Here is a 17,577-nt window from a genome sequence, read left to right as displayed (position 1 = left end):
CAGCATCTAAGGGATTAACCAGCCAGGAAAGGCGTTCTGACCAGGGCTGTATATTACTGCCGCTTCCCAATGTATATGGGCAAAAGTTCAGCGCCAGAACCACAAAAATTCTTCCAACGTAAAGGTAGGTAAGGGATCATTCAATGTGTGATTTGGGGGTGGCAGGGATGTACATAGGAAGGATTTGCAGCACTCACTGGCCTGGAAGCCATTTAAAGGGGTCCTCCCATTTAGTAGATTCAGGTCATAGATGTACAATAGTTGAGATTCCCAACAAATGGGACCCACAACTTTCTTGAAAACTGGGCTTTTAGTAATGAGGTGATCAAAAAATCCTAATCACTTGTATGGAAATTCCAATCGCCTCCCCACTGACTGCATCAGGGTCCTGTTCTTAGATGCAAGAGCCATTGGGACGAGGTATCGGCATCTAATACACATTTATAGTATATAGTCTGTATACGCCATAAGCGCAGGATGGGAATCCCACTAGGACTCGCCCATAGGTGCAACCGCAGCTCAGCTACATCCCAAATGATGATGACGTTTTGGTGGAATATTTGATGCCGTTTTGCCCGGCTCATTTCTACTAAGCTATAAGACCATCCACCATAGCGCACTCTGCAGCTGAACCCTCGTCTTACTTGTCTTCCATAATACGGCTCATGGTATATATAGCGCTGTGGCCAAGATGTGTCCCCAGGAGGTTTCTCATCAGCTGCGGAGACAAAAATAAAATTCTCATTCTCAGAAACACAAGGTTAGAAAAACAACTCTGAACAGCAGAAGATAAAAAGAAAAAAAAAAGGGGGGGGGGGGGATTTAGAAAAATAAAGGAAAGAACACAGACCAAAGACTGTTCCTTAGAGGAGGAATCAATCACTGGGTGCAGAGTGGGTACAGGTCTGTCGCTTCTGTGCACAAGTGGAAGGCATCGTGCACCTCCATCATTGGGATAGGTCCAATAGTCACCCCTTTAAAGCCACTGCTGTTCTGAACTCTACTGCTTCCAGACCCGAGCAAATGACAGCTAATGCAAAACTCCCTTGCCTCAATAGTGTGACCTGGTCAGGACGGTCTCATGTACGGGTCCTATTAACCAGAATAGGATGTGTGCACAATAACCATCAAGTGGCCATTGACAATCAGCAGTGCTTCTCACCTCCAAACAACCCCTTTAAGGTTGGACACCCACTTTAAGCACAGCATTACTGGTAAAAGGATCTAACGATAAGTAGAACAGAAATAAGTCAGCGCCTAGAAGGGCTGCTGCAACTTGGAATTATTATGTCTCCGCACTGGATGTGATGACTTTCCACTCTGCCCTGAAAAGTTTCAGGATGGTCTCAGATTTTCAGCCCCGCAGACTAAATGGAGCGGAGGCGGCCGGTCACAGGAGTCGGCCCCCCACCAGTCAGCAAGTTAGTCAGTGCCCACCTTCCAGCACGATTCACACAGCTCCTTGACGTTGATTGTCCGACACAATGTGATGACGAATATGGGGATGCTCTCTGATGGGAGGCAGTTGTAGCAAACCACAGCATCCAGGACCTTCAGCGAGACCTAGAAGCAGCACAAGTCTCAGCTTCAGCCTTACATACACAAGAAGCAGGGTGTTCCCCTGAATCCAGCGAGGTTCGTCTTTTGTTCCTGAGATGTGGCCTCTTCATCCTTGTCTAAAAAAAATCTACTTTTGTTAGCCAAGTGGGTGTGGTTCTCAATTCTTCGGGGGGGGGTGAGTCATCTTGAGGGCCACGCCCAGTTGTAAAATAAAGAATAAACTAGGGAAGAGGAGGCCATATCTCAGGAACATAAAAAAAATATAAAAATAAATATTGATATTGTTAGATTGAGAAGAACAGCGGCATATACACTGGATAAAAGAAAATAACATGCCCAATGAATGGAACACAACTGACCTCAATGTCATAGGAAGATGTAGTCCGGTTACAGAGCAGACAAATCATTCTGCAAGAGATTAAAAGGGTTTTGACCGATAACATACTTGCTGACTGTTTCCCTGCGGTCACTCAGGATCAGAGCAAGACCAGTATATAAGAACACAGTATGAGACCAGAGGAATACTCACTGCACCATAGGAGCAATATAACTTTCCAGATAACAGCTGTGAAACTTCACCAGATTCACCAACACCAGCAGAAAGTCTGGAGACAGCCCGGAGTCCATCCACTTCAGGACAAAAGCGGCTTAAAAAAAAAACGCTCTTATTAGTTCTAGATTGTGCTAAATTAAAAAAAAAAAAAAAAAACAGCAGAATTCAGATCTCAGCCCTGGTGTGATCCATGATTGCCATGGCCACTTTATGATTGCAGCTCCGGATGTCATTTGATGATATGTTCTTTTTGAGTGGGTAAAAGTGAAAATTTAAAAGTTTCAATGGGCGGATTTTTTATTTTATTGTTTACTGGCCACTGACGAGAAGTGGCCGGTCTCCTCCTGGGCATGGAGCGCAGCGTTCGCCAATTCTTGACTACATGCCAAGGGCACATAGACCCCAATACCTACCCAGCTCCTCCTCGAGATAGGTGATGTCTCGGCCATTATCGGTCAGGGCTTTGAACACCTCCAGCCTCTCCACAAGGTCCTCCTTACTGGGGTAATCCTTTATGACGTGGAAGAAGTGAGCCCGGAGAAAGCCCAGCCGGTCCCCCTATGCATTGAAGAAAATAAGGTTCTGACATTTTCGCAGAATCATCCTAAAATGATGTTGTTACACCAGTGTTGTGAAACTACAACTACCAGCATGTCCCGATAGCTGCATGCTGATAGTTGCAGTCTGCACCCCCATAAAATATATCACCCCGCAACAGGGGGCCGTACCTGTCCTATAATCAGATTTTTCAGCAAGTTGAGGACGTTGTGTCTGCCCTCTGCTGGCTGATCGGCTTCCAGAAGATCCGAGACAGACGTCCAGATCGCTTCTACCGCGTGCTGAAATACAGGAAAGATGGCGGAAAAATCAGATTATATAATATAAAGTTTAATAATCAACCACTTAGGCTACTTTCACATGAATTGCGTCGTTGCGACGTACCGACGCAAGCAGTGAAAGCGCCGCACAATGGGGGCAGCGGATGCTGTTTTTCAACGCATCCGCTGCCCCATTGTGAGGTGCGGGGAGGAGGAGGAGGAGTTCCGGCCGCGCATGCGCGGTCGGAAATGGCGGACACGACGCACCAAAAAACGTTACATGCAACTTTTTTGGTGGCGACTGTCCGACGCAACCGTCGCACGACGGTTATCACGTGTGGCAATGCGTCGCTAATGCAAGTCTATGGAGAAAAAACGACGCATAGCGACGTGCAGTGCACGACGCTAGTGTGAAAGTAGCCTAAGTGATACCATTTTTCCCCCTTGTTTTTGCAGCACTCATTTTTAATTTTTCCAGCAACATTGATATATGAGAGTTTGGTTATTACGGTCATGTGGACAACAAATATGGTGAAGGTTTTTTGTATGAGATTATATATATATTTTTTTTTTCCATAGTTTGTCATCGCAAGAGGTCAGAAGAGATTTCCGGGAACAGTTAGTTATTATTGATCATTATTTTTCTCCATGGTTTGTAACAGTGGTAACCGAATGGGGAGAATAAAACTAAAGCAACAGCACGTGTGAAAAAGACTTGGGTATAGTAATAGATCACAGACTGCACAGGAGTCAACAGTGTGATGCAGCAGCAAAAAAGGCAAACACAGTTCTAGGATGTACTAAGAGAAGCACAGAGTCTAGGTCAGGTGAATTATCCCCCTCTACTCCCTCCTTGGTCAGGCCTCATCTGGAATACTTTGTCCAGTTCTGGGCACATTAAACAAAAAACCTGAAAATCTGGAGCAAGTTTGGCGTAGGGCTACCAGGATGGTGAGCGGACTGCAAAGTATGTCCTACAAGGAACGATTAAAAGGACCTGGGAATGTTTAGCTTGCAAAAAAGTAATCACCAGCAGAGACCCAGTGATTATGTGACCCCAGGGAAGAGACTCCAGCTTACCTGACATGTTTGAGTCTCAGGTAGTCTAAAACCTATCAGAGAAGAGTTAATTACTGCTGTTCAGCTCATTCCCCATGCTTTACCCTACAGCTCTGCTTGTTCAAACTGCAAACACAAACCAACCCTCAAGATTTCCATCAGCCCGATTTAGCGTCATCGTCCATAGGAACCCTCCCGGTGTTCAGCTGCTGCACTGTCCCACCCACATGCTTTACACTTCAGCATTGCTCTGGTAGGCGTTACTCACATCCTCAAATTTCTTGGTTTTCGCCAACTCGCAGATTTGATTCATGGCTCGGACGCGGATGCTCAGCGCACTCTCTGGGCTCAGATCCTGGTGGGAGGGAGAAAGCAATGACTGAGGATGCAGCAGCAGGGGAGACGTGTCACCAGGGCCTCGGTGGTGCAGCCTCATGTCATCAGGACCTCGGTGGTGCAGCCTCATCATGTCACCAGGGCCTCGGTGGTGCAGCCTCAGGCCCACGTCATGTCAGGCCCTCACCTTCAGCAGCTCGGCCGTGATCACATACTCCGGCTGGCGACTCTCCAGATGTTTGGGCTTCCCACGCGACGGTCCCAGGCCCAGGAACATTTTCACCTTCTCCTTCAGGCCGGCGTCCCGGCCCATCGGTCGTGCCATGACTGCAGTGAATGGGAAGCCCTGTGACAACAAATCACCGTCAGGACAAAGCACAATGCAGGCCGCAGCCAGAAGTCCATGTCCAAGCTGCAGGCAGGGGAACTACAAGTCCAAGCATGCACTGTTAGCCTGTGACTGTCAGGGCATGTGGACGGTTGTAAAAACCCAACATAAATCGGAGACCAGGACCTAAGTGACGGCATTTTGTCAATAAGAATATTGCAGCTGCTGCAGAGCCTCTTTTCGAGAACCAGGAAAGTTGAAGCGCTCCCTTTTTTTTTTAGAGAGGTTCTGCAGCAGCTGGAGTGTCTAGCGTAGAGCCAAGGCAATCCACAACAGCAGGGAGGCATGCACAGAGCTGTAGAGGACAAGAAGTTCCGCAGCAGCAGGGAGGCATGCACAGAGCTGTAGAGGACAAGAAGTTCTGCAGCAGCTGAATGGAGCAGAAACATTGTTTTGCATGCAAACAAGGTGTTTCCACTCACTGACAGCAAGCACAAGCGCACACCAGCCACTACAACTCTCAGCATTCCTTATCACAGGCTGGGAGTCGGAGTTTTGGTGGGTGACGTTAATCGCAGACTGTTAGCGCCGTATGACGTGCGCAGCCCCTCACTCCCTACTGTCACAGTGTGAACGCGGAGCAAGGCGACCGCAGGACAGCAGCCCGACCGCAGGACAGCAGCCCGACCGCGGGACAGCAGCCCGACCCCGGGAGCCGCCTCCCCGCCCCGGCCGCACTGACGGACCTGCAGCTCCGCCGCTCTCCCGTCTCCCGGACGCCCGGCCGGCCAGTGCGCACTGCGCTGAGGCTCTACAGCAGCTCTCGGCTTCAGGGCCTGGAAGCTCCACCCACCTGGATGGTCACGTGCTGCATCCTGGAAGAGCAGGGGCTGACGGGACATGTAGTTCCCGGGGTGAATAGTGCTGCAGAGAGCGATGAGCGCCGGGAGAAGAGTGACGAGAAGCGGGAGGAAGATCCTGGGAGCTGGACAGAACGGGAAGCCGACCGAGACCACGGAGCCGGCTGCAGGTACGAGGCCGGACAGGACAGGGGCTGCTGCTGGGGACGGGCAGGGGATATATAATGCACGGAAGGATTAGCCACGCCCCTCGGAGCCAATCACTTTTCTGCATGTCGTGAAGCAAGATTTCCAACTGAGTGATGTTCTATTTTATGTGCCTGAAGTATTAGGTAGATGTGCAGGATGGGGCCACGGTGGTGGGGGCCCTGTAGGTGGAGGTAGGGGCCACGACAGTGGGGTCCCAGCAGGGGGAATAGGGGCCACAGCGGTAGGGCCCTGTAGGGGTCACTGCAGGCAGTGCAGTCGGGCTTCAGTAGGGGGAGTAAGGGACACGGCGGTCCTGTCCCTGTAGAGGGGGGAGTAGGGGCTACGGCGGTTGGGTCTCAGTAGGGGCCACGATGGTCAGGTCCCAGTAGCGGGGAGTAGGGGCCACGGCGATCTGGTTCCTGTAGAGGGGAGAGTAGGGGCCATGGTGGTCGGGTACCAGTAGCGTGGAGTAGGGGCCACGGCGGCCTGGTCTCTGTAGGGGCCACAGTGGTTGGGTCCCAGCGAGGAGAGTAGGGGCCACGGCGGTAAGGTCCCTGTTGGGGGGAGAAGGGGCTACGGTGGTCGGGTCCTTGTAGGGGTCACAGCAGTCGGTCCATGTAGGGGGAAAGCAAGGGCCACGGTGGTCAGGCCCCTGTAGGGGGGTATTAAGAGCCACGCCAGTCTGGTGTCAGTAGGGGCCAAGGCGGTCGGGTCCCTGTAGGTGGAAGTAGGGGCCATGGCATACAGGTCCCTGTTGGAGGAAATAGGGGCTACGCTGGCCGGGTCCCAGCAGCAGGGAGTAGGGGCCACGGCAGTTGGGTCCCAGCAGTGGGGAGTAGAGGCCACAGCGGTCGGGTACCAGTAGCGGGGAGTAGGGGCCACGGTGGCCTGGTCCCTGTAGAGTAGGGGAATAGGGGCTATGGCGGTCGGGTCCCTGTAGAGTAGGGGAGTAGAGGCCACAGCGGTCGGGTCCCTGTAGGGGGATGGGGCCACATGCAGCCTTCGTAGCGGTCTACACTCTTGTCCCTTTATCATATCCGCGCTGTCTTCTCTCCAGGTCGCGCCTCGTCATCTGGAGGTAAGAGGAGGATTGCGGTGAAATATGAGGCTGCGGCCGAGGACACTGATAAGAAGCTCAGATGGGAGCCGAAGAGCTGGAGGGAAGAACTGGAGAACATCCGGCAGATGAGGAGCGCTCGGGACGCCCCCGTGGATCAGATGGGGGCAGAGAAGTGCTTTGATCAGAACGCGGAGCCGCAGGTATCACCTGATGGGCAGCAGCGGTGGAGCCGGGCACCTCCGCACAGAGCGACGTCCCTGACAGGGTCCTGAGCGGGAGCATATGTCACGGCCACTGTGGAGCTGCGCTATGGTCATGTAATGTACTGAAAAACAGGGGTGAAATGGTGAAAAAATGCAATTCGGCCATGGTTTTTTATTTTTTTTATGGCATCTTGCGGTAAGAGTAACTCGATGGGATCAGTCTTCAGGTCAGTATGAAAACGGTGCTCCCAAACTCAACGTTGTGTTTTATGGGTTAAAAAAAAATCTGAACCTTTTGTAAAAAAAAAAAAAAAGTCTGTGTTGCTTTTTTTCAGTAACTTATTTTCTTTTTCCATGGATGGAGCTATGTGGGGGCTTGATTTTTGCGTAGCGACCTGTAGTTATAGTGATACCATTTTGGGGTACATACAATGTTTTGATCACTTTTTACTGTATTTTTTATTTTGAAAGTGTAGTAATGAAAAATGGCAATTCTTTTACGGTTTCATTTTTTTCCCCTAAGTCATGTGGTTTAATTAGTTGGATATTTTGATAGACTTGGACTTCTACTGACGCAGCGATAACAAACATCGTTATGTTTGTAATGTGGAAAAGGGGGTGATTTAAACTTTTCTGTATTTTTCTTAGTCACATATTAAACAGTACTGAAAAAGAAGAAATAGATCTATACTGAGGCACAGACTTCCTGGAGAGTGTTTCTCACTTGGGTGGATGTTGTGAAGGGGTTTTTCTTCACCATGGAAAGGATAATGCGATCATCCTCCACTGTTTTCTTCTGTGGACGTTCGGGCCTTTTTGCCTTCCCAAGCTCATCACCAGTGCCCTTTTTTTTGCAGATTGTACCAAACTGTAGTTTTGGCCACTCCTAATATTCCTCGTATCTCTCTGATGAAATCCAGACCTTTTACCTGTGTAATTAACAACGGTAAAGCCCATGCTGCCCGTTACAGAGCTATTGAGATAATTGTCCAATTACTTTTGGTCCCTAGAAAAAGAGACAGCTCCATATTAAAGAGCAAAAACCATACTCCAATTAGGATGTGAATACCCTCAAATTAAAGCTGCTTGATGTGTATGTGTGTATATACAGATATAAGCGGCAAAATACGATATAAGACGCAGCGGGGTAACATCTGCAGTGGAGCGGGCTGGAAGGAAGGAGTGTTCTGAGGAGCGACGCTTCGGGTGTTCGGTGGACTCCGGGAAAATGGACGGCGCATGCGCAGATGGAGATTTCAGGAGACGAAATCTTAGCACCTAGATCTCCATCTGCACATGCACCGCCCCTGGCGGCCATTTTCCCGGAGGCCACCATAATGTAAACCATGGAAGTGGGGGGCTCCGGGCTTTCACAAAATGTCAGCAGAGCCCCTGCACCACCGAACACCCGCAGCATCGTGTCTCCAAACACCCCCTCCTACGAGCCTGCGACCCGCAGCATCGCCCCACTCTTGCCTCCGCCGGCAGTGACCCTGTGACAGTGCTCTACCGAAGCCAGTAAGGTATATTCAAATTTTAAGATTTCCCCCCTAAATTTTGAGGGGAAAAAGTGCATCTTATAATCTGAAAAATACAGTATGTATGTGTCTGTGTGTGTGTATATATACAGTTGTGGCCAAAAGTATTGACACCCCTGCAATTCTGTCAGATAATACTCAGTTTCTTCCTGAAAATGATTGCAAACACAAATTCTTTGGTATTATTATCTTCATTTAATTTGTCTTAAATGAAAAAACACAAAAAGAATTGTCCTAAAGCCAAATTGGATATAATTCCACACCAAACATAAAAAGGGGGTGGACAAAAGTATTGGCACTGTTCGAAAAATCATGTGATGCTTCTCTAATTAGTGTAATTACCAGCACCTGTAACTTACCTGTGGCACCTAACAGATGCTAGCAATAACTCAATCACACTTGCAGCCAGTTGACATGGATTAAAGTTGACCCATCCTCTGTCCTGTGTCCTTGTGTGCACCACATGGAGCATGGAGAAAAGAAAGAAGACCAAAGAACTGTCTGAGGACTTGAGAAACCAAATTGTGAGGAAGCATGAGCAATCTCAAGGCTACAAGTCCATCTCCAAAGACCTGAATGTTCCTGTGTCTACCGTGCGCAGTGTCATCAAGAAGTGTAAAGCCCATGGCACTGTGGCTAACCTCCCTAGATGTGGACGGAAAAGAAAAATTGACAAGAGATTTCAACGCAAGATTGTGCGGATGTTGGATAAAGAACCTCGACTAACATCCAAACAAGTTCAAGCTGCCCTGCAGTCCGAGGGTACAACATGTCAACCCGTACTATCCGTCGGCGTCTGAATGAAAAGGGACTGTATGGTAGGAGACCCAGGAAGACCCCACTTCTTACCCTGATACATAAAAAAGCCAGGCTGGAGTTTGCCAAAACTTACCTGAAAAAGCCTAAAACGTTTTGGAAGAATGTTCTCTGGTCAGATGAGACAAAAGTAGAGCTTTTTGGGCAAAGGCATCAACATAGAGTTTACAGGAGAAAAAAAGAGGCATTCAAAGAAAAGAACACGGTCCCTACAGTCAAACATGGCGGAGGTTCCCTGATGTTTTGGGGTTGCTTTGCTGCCTCTGGCACTGGACTGCTTGACCGTGTGCATGGCATTATGAAGTCTGAAGACTACCAACAAATTTTTCAGCATAATGTAGGGCCCAATGTGAGAAAGCTGGGTCTCCCTCAGAGGTCATGGGTCTTCCAGCAGGACAATGACCCAAAACACACTTCAAAAAGCACTAGAAAATGGTTTGAGAGAAAGCACTGGAGACTTCTAAGGTGGCCAGCAATGAGTCCAGACCTGAATCCCATAGAACACCTGTGGAGAGATCTAAAAATGGCAGTTTGGAGAAGGCACCCTTCAAATATCAGGGACCTGGAGCAGTTTGCCAAAGAAGAATGTCCTAAAATTCCAGCAGAGCATTGTAAGAAACTCATTGATGGTTACCGGAAGCGGTTGGTTGCAGTTATTTTGGCTAAAGGTTGTGCAACCAAGTATTAGGCTGAGGGCGCCAATACTTTTGTCTGGCCCATTTTTGGAGTTTTGTGCGAAATGATCAATGTTTTGCTTTTTGCTTCATTCTCTTTTGTGTTTTTTCATTTAAGACAAATTAAATGAAGATAATAATACCAAAGAATTTGTGTTTGCAATCATTTTCAGGAAGAAACTGAGTATTATCGGACAGAATTGCAGGGGTGTCAATACTTTTGGCCACAACTGTATATATATATACCAACGTCTTCTAACAAGCCTACAACCTGCAGTAACCACCGATCGACCAAACCGCTGCATGACCAGCTCTACCCTCACCTACTGTATTCTCACCCATCCCTTGGAGATTGTGAGCCTTCGCGGGCAGCAGGGTCCTCTCTCCTCCTGTACCAGTCGTGACTTGTATTGTTTAAGATTATTGTACTTGTTTTTATTATGTATACCGCTCCTCACATGTAAAGCGCCATGGAATAAATGGTGCTATAATAATAAATACTAATATATATATTTATTTCTAAAACATTTATTAGTTCTTATATATTTGTATACACACATACTAAGCAATATTAAAAATAATATATATATTTTTTAAAAATAACCAACTTATTTTACACTGTTAGAGGGGAAAAATAATTATTTTTTTCAATACAGTTGTACACAACAGTACAAATATATATATACAGTATTAAAAAAATAATGAATTATTTTTAAAAATAATAAATGTATATTTTTAATGTTTAGTGTATGTATGTGTGTATGTATGTATGTATGTATGTATGTATATATATATATATATATATATATATATATATATTCTTTTTAGGTGCTTCTCACAAAATTAGAATATCATCAGAAAGTTAATTTCTTTCAGTTTTTCAATACAAAAAGTGAATCTATTCTATAGTCATTACACACAGAGTGATCTATTTCACGTGTTTATTTCTGTTAATGTTGATGATTATGGCTTACAGCCAATGAAAACCCAAAAGTCATTATCTCAGTAAATTAGAATACTTTATAACACCAGCTTGAAAAATGATTGTAAAATCTGAAATGTTGTCCTACTGAAATGTGTGTTCAGTAAATGCACTCAATATTTGGTCGCGGCTCCTGTTGCATCAATTACTGCATCAATGCGGCGTGGCATGGAGGCGATCAGCCTGTGGCGCTGCTGAGGGGTTATGGAAGCCCAGGTTGCTTTGATAGCAGCCTTCAGCTCGTCTGCATTGTTGGGTCTGGTGTCTCTCATCTTCCTCTTGACAATACCCGATAGATTCTCTATGAGGTTAAGGTCAGGGGAGTTTGCTGCCAATCAAGCCCAGTGATACTGTTGTTTTTACACCAGATATTGGTACTTTTGGCAGTGTGGACAGGGGCCAAGTCCTGCTGGAGAATGAAATATCCATCTCCAAAAAGCTTGTCGGCAGAGGGAAGCATGAAGAGCTCTAAAATGTCCTGGTAGACGGCTGCGCTGACTTTGGTCTTGATAAAACCCAGTGGACCTACACCAGCAGATGACATGGCTCCCCAAACCATCACTGATTGTGGAGACTTCACACTAGACCTCCAGCAGCTTGGATTGTGGCCTCTCCACTCTTCCTCCAGACTCCGGGACCTTGATTCCAAATGAAATGCAAAATTTACTTTCATCTGAAAACACCTTGGACCACTGAGCAACAGTCCGGTTCTTTTTCTCCTTGGCCCAGGTAAGACGCTTCTGGCGTTGTCTATTGGTCATCATGAGTAGCCTGACACAAGGAATGTGACACTTGTAGTCCATGTCCTGGAGACGTCTGTGTGTGGTGAAGCAATGACTCCAGCAGCAGTCCACTCCTTGTAAATCTCCACCAGATTTTTGAATGGCCTTTTCTTAACAATCCTTTCCAGGCTGCCGTTCTCCCGGTCACTTGTGCTCCTTTTTCTACCGCACTTTTTCCTTCCACTTTCCATTAATCTGCTTGAACCCGGCACTCTGTGAACAGCCGGCTTCTTTAGCAATGACATTTTGTGGCTTCCCCTCCTTGTGGAGTGTGTCAGTGACGCCTTCTGGACATCTGTCAGTCAGCAGTCTTCCCCATGATTGTGGAGCTACTGAAACAGACTAAGGGACCTTTACAATCACTTAGGAGCCTTTACAGGTGTTTTTTGTTAATTATTCTAATTTACTGAGATAATGACTTTTGGGTTTTCATTGGCTGTAAGCCATAATCATCAACATTTACAGAAATAAACACGTGAAATAGATCACTCTGTGTGTAATTACTCTATAGAATATATGAGATTCACTTTTTGTATTGAAGAACTGAAATAAATTAACTTTCTGATGATAGTTCACACTAGGCAGACAGGTTAGTTACCCATCCGTTTTGAGATTACCTTGACGTTTGGTGGATGGGCTCACAACTTTTGGCCAAATCTTGTGCTATGTATATATTGATATACGGGGGGGGAATAAGTAGCCCATTCCAGCTTTGTGCAGCTCTATGATCTTGTCCCTGACATCCTTATAAAGCTCTTTGTTCTTGCCCATGTTGTAGAGGTTAGAGTCTGACTGATTAATTGAGTCTGTGGACAGGAGTCTTTTATAAAGGTGACTATGTAAGACAGCGGTCTGTGATGCAGGTAACGAGTTGATTAGGAGCGTCTAACTGGTCTGTAGGAGCCAGAACTCTTAATGGTTGGTAAGGGATCAAATACTTATTTCTCTCTGCAAAATGCAAATACATTTATATATTTTATACAATGTGATTTTCTGGATTTTATTCTTGATATTCTATCTCTCAATGTTAAAATTAACCTACCCTTAAAATTATAGACTGTTCATGTGTTTGTCGGTGGGCAAACTTACAAAATCAGCAAGGGATCAAATACTTATTTCCCCCACTGTATATGTATATTTTTTTTAGTACTGTTATGTATAACAGTATTGAAAAAAAATATATTGTGTCCCCTCTAATAGTATTAAAAAAACCTATAATTTTTTTTCTTTTAATATTATTTTTATTTTTTAATACTGTTCTAGAGGAAAACTATATTTTTCCATGCTTGTTCTACTTTTCACATTGTAATGGAAAGTAGTATTTCCTTTAGGATCGAAAGAACGGCCCTGGCCCAGGAGGTAAGTATACCATATTTTTTTTAATTGTATGATGCACTGAAGAGCTATTAATACGAGATTAATAATTAGTGGAGAACCCCTGTAAATGATTTTGTGGATTTTAGGTCTCTGGTTTAAAATGTAACACCAGTAGTGACCACTAGATGCCAGCACATACCCACCACTGATGCCCTCATGGGAAACTTACCGTAGCTTATACTATGCAAAAATGATATATCCTGTGTGTATATAGTACTGTGTAAACTAAAAGTGTGTGTCGTTTATTTTCATCAACAAAATGCAATGTGAATTAACAAAAGAAAAATCTAAATTTCCCCCAATATTTGGTGTCATCGCCCTTTGCCTTCATCAGTTCTTCATGGTACTTGCACAGAGTCCAGGATTTTATAGGATTGTAGTCGGGTGTATGCGTAACCAATTCTACCGACCAGGTGATAACGATCATCATTTTTATATGTAGATTCTAATACAGTCATTAACTGGAACAGAAACTGGGTGAGGAAAAATACAAACACTGCTGTAAAGGTGAGATTGTGGAAGACAGTTTCACATCATAGGTCATACACCATTGCAAGACACAAGGTAGTTATACTGCATCAGCAGGGGGTCTACCAGGCGAAGATTTTACAGCAGATTGGGGCTTCCAGATTTGCTGTTCAGGCTCTTATGAAGAAGCACCAAGGAATGGGCAACGGTGGGGAATGTAAATGACACTTAGTGCAGCGGATGAAGGACACATCACGCTTCCTTTACCTTTGACATCAGAAAATGTCCAGCAGTGCCATCAGTCCAGAACTGGCAGCAACCAGTGGAATACACCTGCATGATCCATTTTTTTTACAGCAGGAAGCAGTTGTCAGCTTTATCCAGCAGGGGGCGCAGCTGAGCAGGGACCCCCCACCCCACCCATAGAACATGTAAACAGTAAGTGGCCTGTACAATCCCTTTCATCTTCCCGTGGGTTCTTGCTTTTGCCAGGGCAGCAAACACATTCCATGCAGATGGCGGGCACTGGCCCCAGAATATTACGGGCAGCAGTCGGATCCACAGTGCCCGGTGCTGATGTGCGACCACGTCTGCAGTGAATTAGACCAGTGATGGCCTCCAAACACGCCGGAGTCAGACGAGGACTGGGGGTAATTTTGTCTTGTGTTTGAAGATACCTTGCAGCAGATGTTTGCTTTATGGCCTCCTTCGCGGGAATGCCAGTAAAATTGGCAGAATTGCACTTTTTTCCCCATCACTTGGAATTTATTTTCCTGTTTTTTTGTTTTCAGTACATGATATCAAGGCATTCAAAACTACAACTCGTTCTGCAAAAATCAAGACCCCGAACGTCCATGTAGATGGAATAATAATAAAGTTCTGGCTCTTAGAGGAAGCGGAGTAATAGGTTTATTGTGCTGCGTGAACCGAGATAAGCAGATTTCACAGTGATAATCGCACAGGGGAGATTACACAGCAGAGCGGTATTATTATTATAGGATGGGTGCGGATGTCCGTCTCCATTGCTGCGGTTTACCCATGTCGGCTTTCCTTGCCCCAAGACTCCATCCTGGACCACAACTGGGTTAGGCGACACGCCTGACGTCATGGTTCCCAGTAGTAATGGTTCGTCCCGTGTCTCGTTTTATAGGTCATGCGCTACCAGGTCTTGGTGTCCTTGATGCTGTCCAGCCAGACGAAGGACCAGGTGACCTCAGCGGCCATGAGCAGATTGCGGGAACATGGTCTGAGCATGGGGAGGATACTGGAGACGGACGAGGAGACACTGGGGAAGCTTATCTATCCGGTGGGATTCTGGAAGGTGACTGGTATTATTTGAGGGTTAGTGGGGGAAAGTGGTAGTCCCACATCATCCCCCTTGATTGGCCACTGTAAAGAGGGTCTCCTGCTCTGGAGGACTCCTCGTGGTCAGGTATGGTTTGCCCTAGAATGACCGCCACGTTCTTTTGCAGCGGCGGAGCTATCCAAACTGGACATCCCCCTTTAAATTTTCTTTTCCATAGAACAAGGTTAAATACATCAAGATGACGACGGAGTTGCTTCAGGAGCAATATGGCGGGGACATTCCTGATAATGTAGCAGAGCTGGTGAAGCTTCCCGGGGTCGGACCGAAAATGGCTCATCTGATTATGGATATCGCCTGGAACAAGGTGTCTGGGATCGGTAAGGACAACGGTGGATGTGTCGACATTGGAAAGTTTCTACTGACTGTTTCCTTCAATGGTGATTTTCGATACTCGCCATAATTAGTTGTATTTTCGGCCTCCGTTCCATTATACACCAGTCCATTATCCCCTTCCGAACATCTGCCGTACTTGTCTGGTGCAGGTGCATGGGGCGGCTTCATACGCAGCTGTGTTATACAGCCGCCGCCTAAAGCAGCGACCGGTGCAAGCTCTGATTGCTGCTGTTTAATAATCTAGATGCCGCTGTCAATCGCTGACCGGCATTTATATGGCCTGGTGTGTACAGCGGCTCCCATCATCACACCCATCTGGAGCCTAGTGACAGCCCCCATTGCTGCCAGTTTGGTCCTTTTGTAGCTGGACTTCATAGGAGAACGTCAATTTCACTATATGCTGCAATATTATTGTTAAAAAAAAAAGCATATTCGGCATCGCCATGTCCTCAAAAGTCCAATCCAACAGAGACCATAAATGCTGTGGGGCAAAATAACAGCAGAATTTACATTTTCCAGTCGCTGCGCTACATTTCTATCCCCCCTCTCCCAAAATGCAGAGAAAAGTGATCAAAACATCGTATGTACCCTAAGTGGCTTCAAGACCCTCTGGTAGTCATGGTAGATGGGAACATACCAGGACTTAAAGGTGCATTCCTATCTCCAACGCATGCACGACCCCCTCTCCATTTTGGGCTTTGAGGTGGGGACCAGCCCTATAGGTGTGGGGATGTGCCAAATTTCTATGTATTGAGTTTTATATTAAACTACAACCTCCTGTCTACTCAGGTGTGGACACTCACGTACATCGTATTTCCAACAGACTGAAGTGGGTAAAAAAAGAAACCAAGACCCCCGAAGACACTCGTGTGGCCCTAGAGGATTGGCTGCCAAGGTGAGGTGCTGAGCCCATCATATTGGGGACACGTGTCTCACCTACCCATCTTGCTGGAGAGAATTTAATGCAGGGAAGGGTAAAGATAACATTGGGAAAGGCTTCTGCAGCACAGAGTATTTCAGGAGACTTACCGAAGCAAGTGACCTGTTGAGAAGGGGGAAATAGAGGGAGCACGATACCCCAATATCGCTAGTAATGGAGGAGACTTGTCACTATGAAATCTCATCCACGCTCAGAATTTTGACATATTGCGTCCATAGGGATCTCTGGAGCGAAATCAATTGGCTGTTGGTCGGCTTCGGGCAGCAAGTTTGCCTCCCCGTATCCCCCCGATGCTCCGACTGCCTGAACAGACACATCTGCCCTGGAGCCAACAAAAAGAAGTGATGGGGCCCAAACTATGGAAGAAGACTTGAAAGCTTACAAGTGAAAGGTTTCTGTTTCCTTTTATTTCGAGGGGTAGTCTGTGTAGTTAATAGGAGGGTCTCCAGTACTAGCAGAGATCCGCCACTCCCTGGAGGACCCAGCAGGTCACTGATTTCAATGAGAATTGTGTATTGCCTCTTCTTCCCTCTGGGGGCAGTGCAGGGATCTGTATGTTGTATGACAATGAGTTTTGTACATTTTTCTACTGTAAATAAAGTTATTTTTTTTAACACATGGAGATTATATTTGCTTTTGGTCATACAATGCTTTACATAGATTATTAATGTAGTTATTTATCCCATGATTACTGTGGGCTCCACCATCACTTATTAGATAGGGGGGGTCCCAAGCCTACAGTTCTTCCTCAGTACGGTCAGTATTGAATGGAGTCTATGGGGTTGAGTACAACACTTGGTTTTCTGTCAGTCCCATTGAAGTCAATGGAGTAGCAGGGAATTCGGGACCCCTGTTCTTGTGTCTGTGGGGCTCCCAGTGATCAGACATTTATCTCTGATGCTGAGGATAGATGATAAGTGACGGCCATTTCCTAAGACCCGTGACTGTAACATGACAGAAGACTCAATCCGGGGGGGAGGGGGCTTGTTGCGGAGACCCCCACTAATCACTGAAACAAGCACTGTTGCACCTTTAGCTGTGAGGGGCTCTCCTCGGACAGGCAGGATTTAATCATATATACCCCCTTACTTAGCCCCTGTACTGTGTGTTTTGTCCCCCTCTGCCCAAGCATCGGAGCATATTCGTAACTTTTCTGTTTCCTTTTAAAGGGTTATTCTCATGTTCGTAGATTAATATTTTTCGGGATAGTGCTGGTGAAAACAAGCAATTTTGCAATTTACTGCTTATTAAAATGTTCAACCGTTCTTGAGATACTAACACTTTTCTTTTGTTTGCACTTCGTTGCCTAGGAGACCGACCACCACTGCTGTTTAG

General features: G+C 46.3%; 2 protein-coding genes across 10 annotated transcripts in view; one reads left to right on the top strand and one right to left on the bottom strand.

The window, feature by feature from the left end:
• The window catches only part of TSC2 (TSC complex subunit 2), a 36,752-nt gene extending 31,113 nt beyond the window's left edge, over positions 1-5,639 (bottom strand). For 6 of the 9 annotated variants that reach the window (XM_077274453.1, XM_077274456.1, XM_077274460.1 and 3 more), the window contains exons 1-9: positions 5,508-5,639; positions 4,514-4,672; positions 4,259-4,345; positions 2,842-2,952; positions 2,527-2,671; positions 2,090-2,207; positions 1,920-1,968; positions 1,438-1,563; positions 645-718 (exon numbers count right to left, since the gene is read on the bottom strand). In XM_077274453.1, the coding sequence (XP_077130568.1) occupies positions 645-718; positions 1,438-1,563; positions 1,920-1,968; positions 2,090-2,207; positions 2,527-2,671; positions 2,842-2,952; positions 4,259-4,345; positions 4,514-4,672; positions 5,508-5,528 (890 nt within the window). In that variant the 5' untranslated portion in view covers positions 5,529-5,639. The other 3 variants (XM_077274458.1, XM_077274451.1, XM_077274459.1) reach the window with 1 other exon arrangement.
• On the top strand, positions 5,547-16,868 carry NTHL1 (nth like DNA glycosylase 1). Its single transcript, XM_077274461.1, has 6 exons — positions 5,547-5,684; positions 6,761-6,963; positions 14,754-14,924; positions 15,127-15,286; positions 16,092-16,197; positions 16,461-16,868. The coding sequence occupies exons 1-6, from the start codon at positions 5,591-5,593 to the stop codon at positions 16,585-16,587; spliced, it is 861 nt and encodes a 286-aa protein (XP_077130576.1). The 5' UTR covers positions 5,547-5,590; the 3' UTR covers positions 16,588-16,868.
• The last annotated feature ends 709 nt before the right edge of the window (positions 16,869-17,577 follow it).

The sequence above is a fragment of the Ranitomeya variabilis genome, chromosome 7 (assembly GCF_051348905.1).
Source record: "Ranitomeya variabilis isolate aRanVar5 chromosome 7, aRanVar5.hap1, whole genome shotgun sequence".
NCBI lineage: Eukaryota > Metazoa > Chordata > Amphibia > Anura > Dendrobatidae > Ranitomeya > Ranitomeya variabilis.
The sequence above is the reverse complement of the archived record's forward strand: the minus strand, read 5'-3'. Positions and strand labels throughout refer to the sequence as shown.

Excerpts from the sequence above, each read along its gene's own strand:
- NTHL1 (XM_077274461.1), top strand. The coding sequence starts at position 5,591 with ATGAGCGCCGGGAGAAGAGTGACGAGAAGCGGGAGGAAGATCCTGGGA. Across the intron at positions 6,964-14,753 it reads ATCAGAACGCGGAGCCGCAG|GTCATGCGCTACCAGGTCTT; the intron begins GTATCACCTGAT and ends CTCGTTTTATAG. Across the intron at positions 16,198-16,460 it reads CTAGAGGATTGGCTGCCAAG|GGATCTCTGGAGCGAAATCA; the intron begins GTGAGGTGCTGA and ends TTGCGTCCATAG.